At 45.5% G+C, this 12,678-nt stretch overlaps 1 protein-coding gene across 1 annotated transcript in view; it reads left to right on the forward strand.

Moving 5' to 3' along the window:
• Positions 1–12,678, forward strand: part of ASH1L (ash1 (absent, small, or homeotic)-like (Drosophila)) — a 60,679-nt gene that overhangs the window by 23,217 nt on the left and 24,784 nt on the right. Inside the window, exons 3-5 of the mRNA XM_014961297.1 lie at positions 690–791; positions 4,075–4,816; positions 5,892–6,071. Coding sequence (XP_014816783.1) covers positions 690–791; positions 4,075–4,816; positions 5,892–6,071 — 1,024 coding nt within the window. The remainder of the gene's footprint in view (positions 1–689; positions 792–4,074; positions 4,817–5,891; positions 6,072–12,678) is intronic.

Below are 12,678 nucleotides of genomic sequence, written 5' to 3' on the forward strand. Positions count from 1 at the left end.
CACAGAGATGACTGTGGGATTGGAGCGTCTGTCCTGCAGAGAGGGACTGGGAGAACTGGGATTGGAACATCTGGAGAAGAGAATGAGGAGGGAGTAGAGAAGGAGCCACACTGTTCTCAGTGGTGCCCAGTGACAGGACAGGAGGCAACGGGCACCCACACAAGTACAGGAAATTCTGTTCATACATAAGAAAAAAGGTGATTGATCTCTGGGTTGTGGAGTTTTTGTCATTGAAGATGTTGAAAACCCAACTGAACGTGGTGGCCTTGAGCAACCTGCTGTAGTTGACTTGGATTTGAACAGAAATGTTGATAACCTGCAGAGGTCTTTTCCAAACTCAACTGTTCTGTAAAAATCAAGGAGTGAAGCTGGGGATTCATTGGAAAGTAGGAATATAGGGGTTTTGTTTTCTTTTTTTACCTAAAACCTAATGTGCTGATGATATTAAGTGGCTTTTTCTCATGGCTGGTTTACTGTCCTACCTGTGCCATTAGCCTGGGAGAAATTCCTTCTTGATGGTCCATTTCTGTCCTTCTCCACCTATGTGGATCATAGCAAGCAAGTGTTCCTAAAGCTGAAAAAAAGTAATCTTAGTTTGACTATTTAGCATTTACAGTGTGTTGAATTGGCACTGCCAGACTGAAATGATTTTGTTTGTGTGGATTTCTCTTCCCTGATCTGTTTTTCAGGCACTTTGCCAACACAGGACAAACCTTCCCAGAGGCAGTCAGAGAGCGCAAATTGCAGCCCTTCCAGAAAGAGATCAACATCTGAGAACACATCTTCTACAGGCAAGTAATATTTCAGAGAGTCACAGAATGGTTCGGGTTGGAAGGGACCTTAAAGACTATCTAATTCCACCCCCTGTCCTGGGCAGGGACACCTCCCGCCAGACCAGGTTGTTCATATTTGGTGGCCTTGGTTTTGGGTCCACTGCTGCTACAGACAGCCCAGTCAGTGTTGCTGTGAGAGCTTTAGCAGCAGCAATATGTTCATGGAGACACCGAGTTTTTCCACTTACGTTTTAGGATGCAAGTGCTGCAAATTTGGTTGTAGAATAGGGAAACTTGCTCTGACACTTAGAGAACAGCAGCATAGCTGTGGCAGAATGGAGTTTGGTTCCTCACCACGTTAGTCTTCATGAAGCTCAATGCTTTAATGCTAGCAAGACCTGTGACATTACGTTTAGTCAATGAATTAAATGAATAGATTAATTCCTTCACGGGGAAGAGCTTGACTTCTGCGCTGAAGGCAGACGGGTTTCTGCCCCTTGCAGGGATAACTGTTAGGATCTCAAGACAGGGTGTGCTGTCGTATTTTCGTGGTAGCATGTGAGAATCCTGCTGAGGTGATGGAGGATGAGAAGCGGCTTGTCCCAGTCATCACTAACGAAGCAGCTGTGGATGGCCCTGGGCAGGTCAGAGATGACAGTAGGAGAGCGATGGAAGTACTGAAGGGCGTGGGAACACTGGCAGCATTCTCATCAGTTCTGTCAGGTGAGGACCGAGTCTCAGATGCACAAACTCATGGTGAAGTTGAGCAAATGTGTGCCAGAAGCATGCTGAGGGAGCTGGCTTTCTCAGCCACAGGGTGACACGCTGGTCAGGTTGCTGCTTGGGGAAGTCCATCCATCTTTGTTCACGAGGAAGGGGAAGATGCTCCTGATGTGTTTTGTGCTTCCTTTTGTGAGGAGGTGAGACTGGGGCAGACACACTGTGTGAATGCATCCGCCTTGCTCTGTCACATTTTCACACCTACAAAACTGTCAGATCCATTGACCAAATTGTCAGAGGGAAGATCTGAAAATGTTCATTTCCTGTAGATTCCTGGCAAGTTGTCAGCCAGGTACAAAACCAGGGGTTCGCAGTCCCTTTCATGAAGATGTGGTGTGAGCTTTCCTGTCATTGGACACAAAAAATCTGTAGCGTTGACCAATTTTGTGAGAAGCCCAGTTGTAGAAAGAACTCCTGTTGGCAGAACTCAACTGTTCTTAGACACTGAAGCTGATTGCAAATTTGTAGTAAATATCCTTAGGATTAGTGCTTACAGAACTAGTTATGATTTCTGTATAGGAAGAATGTGCCAAAACTGCTGTTTCCTCCTCCCTTTAAACAGATACTTAAAACAGATGCTTTATTCAGCGTATGCTAAAGGAAGTCAGCTGCACTGAGGAAGCAGTCTCTCTTTTTCCTCTCTCTCCTTAACTTTCTTTTACTCATTTTAAAGGGGCAGCTGCAAATCGGTGTCTGTGGATAGGAAGGTGTTAAAAGTTCAGGCATATTTTGTGCAGGAGAGCATAGGAATGAAATGAATCACAAGTTTATCAACTTCAAAGTCATTGAAGTGATGATGCAGCTGAAAAGACCAGTCTTTGTTATATTTTCCGTAGGTCTGGAATGCATGTGGGATTTCAGTGCATTTGTCAGAGCTTTGTGAGCGAGGGCTGGGAGTTGGGAGCTGTGCCTGCCCCGGGCTGCAGCTGCTTTGGGGATCCTGGCCTTCGCTTCTCTCGTCCGTTCGGGTCGGTTTCCAAATAGAAGGGCTGGTTCGGGGACACCCATGGGGTGGTGTGAGGTTTGGTTATTGCTGGGTGACGCAGCTGTTCACAGAGTTCACCATGCAAAACAGATGGGGTTTCTGTGAGCAGCCCTCAGCGCCAGCCCAATGTGGATTTAAAGACCATAAGAAACCAAAGGGTAATTTATCTTCATTATTTCATCTAAAATTGAAAGCTGAAAGTGTAAATCCTTCCAGTTTTTTCCGAGTTGTTCAGGTTGCCAGGTTTTCCAAGCGATTGCAGTTAGGCATAGAGCAGTGACCTGACAAGTATGTTTCTCTGCTCCTTTGTCACCCTGTAGGAAGAACATTGTTCATAGGAGGATTTTTGGAACATGTTACACTGATTTTTCCTCTTTTCAATTGTGCACTCTCTGAAGCACGTTTTCTTTTCCACTTGCAAATTCATGACTTTGGCATCTTAATGAGGAATGCATTTCTCCAGAGTACCACACTTGGACTAGTGAGCACCAGGACTAGAAAATTTTTATTTTAAACTGTTTGTGCTTTATCTTTGTCAAGTAATGCATAATCTCCCTCCTGTCAAATGATAGAAACCCTTTTATAAAAAAATAGTGTTGTCTTCTCTTTAACAGTTACCTTTACACTAGTATATGCTCTTCAGTCAAGAGCCTAGGACCTGCTAGTTTAAGTAGATCTGATCTAAATAATTGGCCACAGGTACAGTAACATTTTGTAAATGCTAATGTGCAATTGTGATATATTTATGAGAAGACAGCATCCATTTTATTCCAGAAAGAAGAGGGTTTCTTCTGATTAAATGTTATCGCTACAAACCAGCAGGGCAGCTTTGGGAAGCTCTTAGTTTGGAACAAATCCCTTTTTAATACAGTATAATCTATATGGTTGACCTGGAAATTGTCTTTTTCAAATACCAGTCTGCAGCTCTAAAGCATATCACATTTAGTTTAAAAAGCGAGATCTAACTTTACTTCCTGTGTAAATTAGCCTTTCTCTTTTGTCCCAATATTTTGATTTACCTTTATCCAAGCCTGTACTTTATTGCAACCAGTTCTGTCATCATTATGTTTGTCTTTTTGATAAAGAAGCTTCAAGAGAACAAAAAAATGTTTCAGTACTTCCAAACTACAAAAAAGATTAAAAATATTTCAGGTGTTGCTCAACTTTTTTATCAATACTTAATTTTTCTGTGCACAGAAGGTTTGTTATTTTTAGTGTTGAGAAAAGTTGTGGCTGTACGCACATAGGGAACGTCCTCATTGCTCTTTGCTATTAGAAGTGGGGGACTGCATGTAAAGAAAGAGAAAATAATTATATGCTAAAACTGCTGATAAAAAATGTAGACTTTCCTCTTACTTGCATCGCTCGCTCCCTTTCCCTTTAGAACTTGTGTTGCAGAAGTTGGTGTCCTGTCGTTGAACGGCAGTGACGGGACATAGAAGGCTGTCAGTCGGTCCAGCTGTGGTATCTCAGCTCCAGCCATATTTGGTGGTGTCTGGGGTCTGTTCGGTACACGTCTGTCTGTCTGCCTTTCAGCGATGGGAGCCCCTGCCCGAGGAGCGAGGCTGACGGCTGCCGTGGAGGACCCCGTGGACAACTTACTGCAGCGCATGGCACAGCACGATGGCCAGGCCACTTTGGACAAAACCTTAGAAGCAGTCATTGCGAACGGGTCTGCTCCGCCATCAGCCAGTCCCGCTCGAAACCACAGCCGGGAGAGAGCCCTGGGGAAGCAGGAGGGCCTCGTGGCCCCGGCCGTTCCCAGCAGCTCCTGCAGCGACAGTGTCTCGCGGCTGTCAGACAGGCTGCCCAGCAGCTACTCCCCACACCACCTCAAGAGGAGCGTGGTTGAAGCCATGCAACGACAAGCTAGGAAAATGTGCAATTACAACAAGATCTTGGCAACAAAAAAAAATCTTGACCACGTCAATAAAATTCTGAAAGCCAAAAAGCTGCAAAGGCAGTCACGGACAGGGAACAACTTTGTAAAGCGCAGACCAGGCAGGCCCAGGAAATACCCGATGCAGGCAGTCGTTTCCATGCAGGCTTTCCAGGCAGCTCGACTGGTTAGTCAGGAGTTAGATAAAAGACAAGAAAGCAGCAGTCCCTTACACCTCAGACCCGATACCATCACAGATGTGATTGAAGCTGTAGTGCAAAGTGTGAACTTGAACACAGATCACCGAAAAGGCTGGAAGAGAAAGAGGTGGCTTGCAGAGGAGCAGGCCAGGAAGAGACAGAAGTCTTTGCCAGAAGACGAACAGGAGAGCAATAAGAGGTAATTCCCTTACAGTTTTGTGTCCTCAGTATAGTCATTACTGATTATATAACATTTCGATCCATTAAATAATCTTACAATTGTAAGCTCTGCATGTTACATTTGTTCTTATTAAGGAATTCAGTTTAGAGGGAACCAACATGTCAGTTTTAAGTATGCTAAGGGTCTTCCTGAGTTAGTGAACACACCCCAAAATGGGGTGGAATCTCAGGTAATCTACATCTGTTGGGTTTGTGCTTGTGTCTCACGTGAAGGAAGTTCTATGGTTGTCTTGGTGAAGAATACTTTTAATGACTTGGTAACAAGTTTACTGATGAGATGTCACAGTAAAGACTGTTCCTTCTTCATGTGCGGAATAAGGAACTGTGAGTTACATGCACCGTGGGAACCTTAAAGAGTGTTACTCATATGCATTACAGGCAAATTCTTAAAAGCAGCACAGAAGGTCAGGTGAGACCAGATGATGTGCAGCAAATAAAGAGTCAAGTGGAAGCAGCAGGGAGGAGTTCAGGTGTGCACCTCTGCGGTCACTGGCCAGTAAAGGACCACACCAGAAACCTGTCTTCGGTCTGATCTTCACATGCTTATCCCCAAAGTCATCAATGCAAACAGATCAGACTCTTCCAGATGTCTTCCTCCATATGTTTTCAGAATAGTTCCGAAAAATAGCCATCCATTTGTGTTTCGGAAATGAGTACTGTAATACAGGCACTTAGATTCACAGGATGTTGCTGGAGCCATATGTTCAGAGGGTGGATTGGGTGGTGCTCTGAAGCCTAGGAAAAGGTTTACCACATACTATTTTTATAGAGTACAGAAGCAGATAGCATGAGCCACCATCTAAATTACTCAACTGGGGCTCCAAAGGATAAACATTAGCAGTACAGACAACATTCTTTTTTGTAATAATTAATAGTAATATTACTTTAAAAAGATCATACATTTCTTATGATTATGCTTAACCACGTGACTTTTTTTTTCTGCTGACCAGATTATAGAGAAGAATAATGAGATATGGTAAGATTATCTCTGGGGTAAGAAATAAGGAATCTTTAATCTTTACTTCTTCTTCCAGTTTTTCTGAGACGGTAGTTGAACCTCCCAGTCCACACGATGCCCTTGGGAAACCGCATGAATCTGAAAACACTGAACAGCCTTTGCCTTCTCTAGCCCAGCGAGAGAAAAAAGCCCCTCGACCCCCAAAGAAGAAGTACCAGAAGGCAGGGCTCTATTCTGACGTGTACAAAACAACAGAGTAAGTAACACCACTGAAAAGCTGCTGTCTGATATTCCCGTGTCTCCTTTCAGCTAGAGCCATAGTAGAGCTGCTACTAACGAGTAGCTGAAATAAAACCATTAACTTAATTCAAGCCTGTAAAAAGTGGCATGCATGATAATTATCGGAATCTGACCCAGTGAAGATTTAAAATGTAACCCCAGTCAGAAGGTAGTCTCAAGCAATCTGAAAGTGTTTCTGATTATCAACCTTGAAGAAGGTAAGAGAGCTTCATTCGACAGTCCTGATGATCATGGCAGTAAAAGTGCTGGGAAAGCTCGAGGTGTTCAAGTACCAAGTACAGTGTCTACATAGAAGGGGCCATTAGGTTTCTATTTTTATTGACTGAATGATGACAACTGGTCGTCTTTTGTGTGACAGAATTTCAAATATGCACCCTCTTCATCTCACAGTTAAGTGAAGTTAATCCTCATTTTCCATCAGATATTTAGAGCAAAAAATCCAGCATTCTTTTAGGTTTTTTTTCCCACTGGTTGGCTCACAACCTCATGTCCATTAGGAAATGGACATCTCCTGTTCCTCCTAACCAGCCCTTATCTGCTTCCATTTGTAGTTAAAGTTTTCTATGACCATTTGAACAAATGTGTTGAATTCAAGAATTTGCTCTTCTCTTCTGACAGATTAAAAGGCGAGAAAATTTGGCACCTTCTGACTGTGTTGTAGACTCTTAAAAATGTTCCAGAGAGCGCTGGGAGGCTGCTGGGGTGGGTTATCAGTGCTCCTGGTGTATTCCCTTTCCATGGCAGAATGAAGGCATTAATGAAAGGATCAAGACGCTGAGGAAGAAAGGATCTAGGTCTGAGCAGAGTGAGACTGCTTATGTAGTTTGAAAGCAGATGGGCTAATATTTTTAGCATTTGGCTGGTCTGTCACTGGTGTACATAGTCACGCAACATTCAAATAGTGTATCATAAGAATGATGGTGGAATCAAGTTCACCACCCGGAGAAGGCCATGGCAAACCCTCCCTCTCCCATCACATTTTGGGTTGCAGTTCCCTGGAAGCTTAAAGAGGTCTGATTTGGTCTTCCTGACTTGTATTAGAAATAGTGTGACCAGCAGAAGTCGGGAGGTGATTGTGCCCCTGTACTCAGCATTGGTGATGCCACACCTGGAGTATTGTGTCCAGTTTTGGGTGCCTCAATACAAGAGAGATATCGAGGTGCTGGAGCGAGTGCAGAGGAGGGCAACGATGCTGGTGAAGGGCCTAGAGCATAAAATCTTCTGAAGAGCGATTGAAGGAGCTGGGACTGTTTAGTTTGAGGAAGAGGAGGCTGAGGGGAGACCTCATCACTCTCTGCAACTACTTGAAAGGACACCGTAGAGAGGTTGGTGATGGTCTCTTCTCATAGGTAATTAGCGATAGAACAAGAGGGAAAGTCTTCAAGCTGCAACAGGATAGGTTTAGACTGGACAGGGAACTGCTGGAGAGGGTACAGCAAAGGGCTACAAAGATGATGAGGGGCCTGGAGCATCTCCCTTACGAGGAGAGTCTGAGGGACTTGGGTCATTTTAGTCTAGAGAAGAGAAGATCAATGCTTATAAATACTTAAAGGGTGGGTGTCAGGAGGATGGGGCTTGTCTTTTTTCAGTGGTGCCCAGGGTTAGGACAAGAAGAAATGGGCACAAACTTGAATATAAGAAGTTCCACCTAAACGTGAGGAGGAACTTCTTTCCTGTGAGGGTGGCAGAGCCCTGGAAGAGGCTGCCCAGGGAGGTGGTGGAGTCTCCTTCTCTGGAGACATTCAAAACCTGCCTGGACAAGTTGCACAGGACACTGGTTCCTGTGGAACCTGCTCTGGGTGCACCTGCTTTGGCAGAGGGGTTGGACTAGATGATCTGATTCTGTGATTAGGAAAAAATTTTTCATAGAAAGAGTGTCTTCACTCACTTTAAAGAAAGACACTGGAATGGGCTGCCCAGGGAGATGGTTGAGCCACCATCCCTGAATGTATTTAAGAGTCATTTAGATGTGGTGTTGGGGGATATGGGATATGGGGGATACTTTGTAGAGTAGGGTTGATGGTTGGACTCGACGATCCCAAGGGTCTTTTCCAACCTGAATGAGTCTTTGATTCCTCTTTGCTTGTTGCTCCACGTGCTGAGTTCTTCCCTCGTGTTTGTGATGAGCTGCGTAAGAACACTGAGAAAACATCACCCTACCAAGGAAGCAACTGGTGCCTGCACAGCCTGAGCTACCTCTGCATGGATGCTCAAACACTGCTGCTGAGACAAGGCACGGAAATACCCAGTGGGGCAGGGACAGAGCCATGGCCATCTCCATTTAGGTGTCTTCTGTTACAGCAAGGTGCAGCGTGAAGGGCTGATCCCACCGTTCCTTCTTGCTGGTGCAGGGTCACTCCTCTACTAAGTTGTTTCAGCAAACTAAATCAGCAGAATAATAGTCACTTTTTTATAATTAAATTTTCTGCTCATTTCCCTTGCTGTTCTGGTTCTACTGCACAGTCAGACACGTGTCCGTGCAAGAGGAGAGCAGAAGGTCATGTTGTTATCCCATTATTTAGATAACTTCCTGCTGTATGAGTATGAAAACATCATCTTAGAATAAAAATGCAGCTCCGTTAGTGGACGGCACCCTCTAGTGATGGTACAGTTTGGTGTTACCATCGCCATTAAAACAGCCCTTGCATTCTCTTTGCACAGGTGTTGTGCAGTTTTCTCTATTTCTGTCGCAGTTTTCAGTTGCAGACATTTTGCCTTGGAGACCATTTTCCTACTCTGTTGCATCTTTCTTAAATGCTTCCTAAGCAGCATTAGAACATGCCAAGTAGGGAAAGTTTTCCCGAGGTTTACTGTTCCAATTTCCAGCCTCTCTTTGCATCAGTCACATCCAGCTGCTGAACAGCAGCACAGAGAATGTTTGTCCTGTCGTTGCCAGTTTTAGTTTACTCTTGAAAGATAAAAGTCTGCGTTATTTCTCTGCAGCCATGTGAATTGTACAATTTGCCTCAACAGGAATTCACTCCGACTCACCTTAGACTGGAAACTTGATTAACACAGTGAAGAAAGCTCAGACTGTGATTCCTTTCAAATGAAGGAATACAAGGAATGGTTTCTGGAGTCAGTCTCCAGTTCTGCCTCCATTTCCCAATGTAATTTTGTAGACAACACAGCAGAACCTGCCATTAACCTTCCCATGAAGTGTCCGGAATCCCCAGTTCCCACGGGAAGAGTTCCTCAAGCCTTTTGGTGAAGAGGAGTTCAGTCTGTGATTGCAGCTTTGAAAACAAAGGCAGATTTTGTGCAGGAGTCATTATCTGGTTACCAGCAGTGACTTTCCCAGAGGAATGCAAAGTCTAATTCACCAAAGAAATTTAATAATAATTAGTAAATTTCTAGTTAACTAAAATGCTGTCTATTGTTTAGGGAAATATAATGTTTTTATATAATATATTATTTTTATCAGTAATAACAAATATAAGCCCTCATTGGAAAAGTTTAATCCCAGAATTTGCTGTGGCCGACACTGAATGGCATCTCACCCGCCTTTGCCCAGAGCCAGATGGGGTGGCCCCGTGCAGCCCCTGGGGCTCTCCTGGACGCACTGTTCCACCTGACAGGCACGTTGCTCCTCTGGTGCCTCTGCTTTGCTGATGTTAGAATTCGTGGAGCTGCAGGGTGACTCAGAGTAGGGAACAGAACATTTTAGAAGCAAAGCTGTTGAAAAATCAGCCAGCTGAATTAAAATGACAGTGCAAATGAACTGCAGTTCAGCAAACGCTTTAAGTTGGTGTAAGCTAACGTTACACTACAAGAATCAGCTTGACTTCCCCCTCACCTTTGGGGCGTATTCCTGTTCCTGCGCTGTCCCTTCGTTTGTCCCATCTTGATGACCAGGGCAATGGGACCAGGCTGGGATAGTGATTCAGATGGAATCTAACCTTCCTCTGTGCGGGTAACCTTGTGGTTGTACCAAGGACAGAAGGTGGGGAGTGTCAAAGCCAGCTTATACTGACTTCAGATGCTTGTCAGACTGTGGGCTGAGAGCGAAGATTGGGCTTCGCACCTCAAAAATGTAACTATGCCCTGCACGGGGAACGAATCCCAGGCAGTGTGGTATGTGTGTGGGGAGAAGACGCTAGAAGGTGGAGAGGGGGAAGAGAAGTGGAACACAGCATCAGAAAGGATGGAAGGAGAGGGATGGAGGCATGGGAAGGCAGACTGTGGCTCTGGTCTTTGTTCCCTTCTTCATTTACCTGAGACTTTAGAGTGACCTTTAGACCAAGCCTGACCTTCAGCCTTTGCAGAGCGGTACGAAATGTTCCCATCTTCAGGAAAAAAATCACTTTGCTATTGCCCTGTTACAGGGAGCTGGCAGAGGCCAGTTTAGTCTCTTGTTGGTAAGTGGACCATTTACAAAAAGGGTGTTTTGGATTTGTCCCTACAAAAACTGAACCAAACAACTTTAGGCGGTGGATTATAGAGAGGGAAACATTTCTTACCTAGCCAGGCTTATCTTTCAGTCTGCCAAGTGATCAGAAATGTGCTCTTCCAGCTTACTGCTGAAAGCGTGCTGACCCAAAGTGTCAGAAGGACTCATTTCTCTGTGATTGAGGTGAGGTCTCACCCTGTTCTAACAGGCTTGCTTGAAAGGGGGAGAGAGTGATCCTGACTTTCTGGAGAGGTCTTTTGCTTTCCAGCTGCAACAGTTACTCTATCTGCTTATTGAGGGAAACATCTTACAGAGCATAGGATGAAAATGAGCAGGTACCTGTCCTCGATAGCAGTGCAGTCGGCTGATCCTGGGAGGCTGTGAGGAGGTTTAGTCCTAGGAATTCCTGCAACCTGCACCGTCGGTGGCAAGGTGTATCTGGGTCCTGAGTATTGGAGTTAGTTGAAAAATTACATGAGTGCAATGGGATCTGAACGGTAGCAAAGGAATCATAAAATAATGGAATGGTTTGGATTGGAAGGGGCCTTAAGAACCATCCAGATCCCCCCCTCCCCTGGGCAGGGCCACCTCCCACCAGCCCAGGTTGCTCCAAGCCCCCTCCAACCTGCCCTTGAACCCCTCCAGGGATGGGGCAGCCACAGCTTCTCGGGACAGCCTGGGCCAGGCTCTCACCACCCTCACACCAAAGAACTTCTGCCCCACATCTCAGCTCCATCTCCCCTCTTTCAGCTTCAAACCCTTCCCCCTTGTCCCATCGCTCCCCTCCCTGATCAGGAGTCCTCTCCCAGCTTTCCTGGAGCCCCTTGAGGGACTGGAAGGGGCTCCAAGGTCTCCCCGGAGCCTTCTCTTCTCCAGGCTGAACCCCCCAACTCTCTCAGCCCCCCCTCCCAGCAGAGGGGCTCCAGCCTTCCCAGCATCTCCGGGGCCTCCTCTGGCCCCGCTCCAACAGGTCGATGTCTCTCCTGTGCTGAGGAACCTGCTGTCATCCCCACAGCCCCGAGCGAGGCCAGTTGGACAAACCGGGCAATGGTACCCAGCCAAGAGCCTGAGTGGCCAGAGCAGTCTGTGGTGACGAGGCGGGCCCTGGTTAAGTGGGAAGGTCAATCTGCAGGTCAGGATCAGGTCTGGTGATGGTACCTGGGGTCTTAGATGGTCCAGGATTGCCAGGCAGCTCCAGGGTGAAGGCAGGGAGCCACCAGATGCACAGCTCTTGTGGCTGTGGCTGAGCTGGAGGCCGGTGCAGCAGGGGGTGCCCCGGGCTGAGCGTGAAGGGATCTGTGGAGCCACGGGCAGAGGCTGTGGGTGGAAGCCCCCCATGGAGCTGGTCAGGGTCATAAAGGTGTGGTAGTAGCACTGGGGACCCTGATGGTGAGTTTGAGGTTCTACAAGATGGTCACTGTGTCTCAGCAAAGCGAGAGGGAGAGATCTTCTCAGAAACACAAACTCAGAACCTTTATTGCCTGCCCAGAAATCCTGGCCTAAAATAACTCATCGTCTTCCTAGCGGGAGTCGGGGCGCTGTCAGTACAGACCTTTTCTTGATAGAGTAGAGAGGCCTTTTTTAATTCCTGAGCATTTTTTTGCATGGTATTTATGTTTATAAAACTGAGTGTATTGTTTATACTGGATTATTTTAATATATTCCTTTTTTTTTTAAATGAATAATTATGCTTTATTTTGACATCTCAGCTTTTCCCTCTGGAGTCTCTAAAGTATCGATGGCCTTTGTTCAGCTTACGGATTTGTCATAACAGGTTTTATGTGCCTCTAACAATACTTCATCTTGTGTTTGGAAGGAAAACCAAATAGATGCTTTCCCCAGTGTTCTTTGTGACAAGGTCTAAGATGGGTGTGTCTGCAGCACCTGAAGAAATTCATGTTATATTTTGTGTTTTTAGATAATTGTCTTCTGCATTTCATTTCCACAATGGTTTCTTCCTTGCAGTTTATTTACCATAATTTATTTTTCCATTGGCTTCCTTTACACTGACACTGTGGACGCTGAAGGGTGCATAAGTCACCTTTCTATTGAATGTTTTCCTCTGCCTTTGGTTCAATATTTCCTTGCCTCTTGGAAGTGGAGGCTCACACTTTGCCTTTTCAAAATACCTTTCAATTTCCTCTTGATAAGAACTTGCTTTCCGGGTCTTGTA

Source organism: Calidris pugnax, unplaced genomic scaffold (assembly GCF_001431845.1).
Source record: "Calidris pugnax isolate Ruff unplaced genomic scaffold, ASM143184v1 scaffold371, whole genome shotgun sequence".
Lineage (NCBI taxonomy): Eukaryota > Metazoa > Chordata > Aves > Charadriiformes > Scolopacidae > Calidris > Calidris pugnax.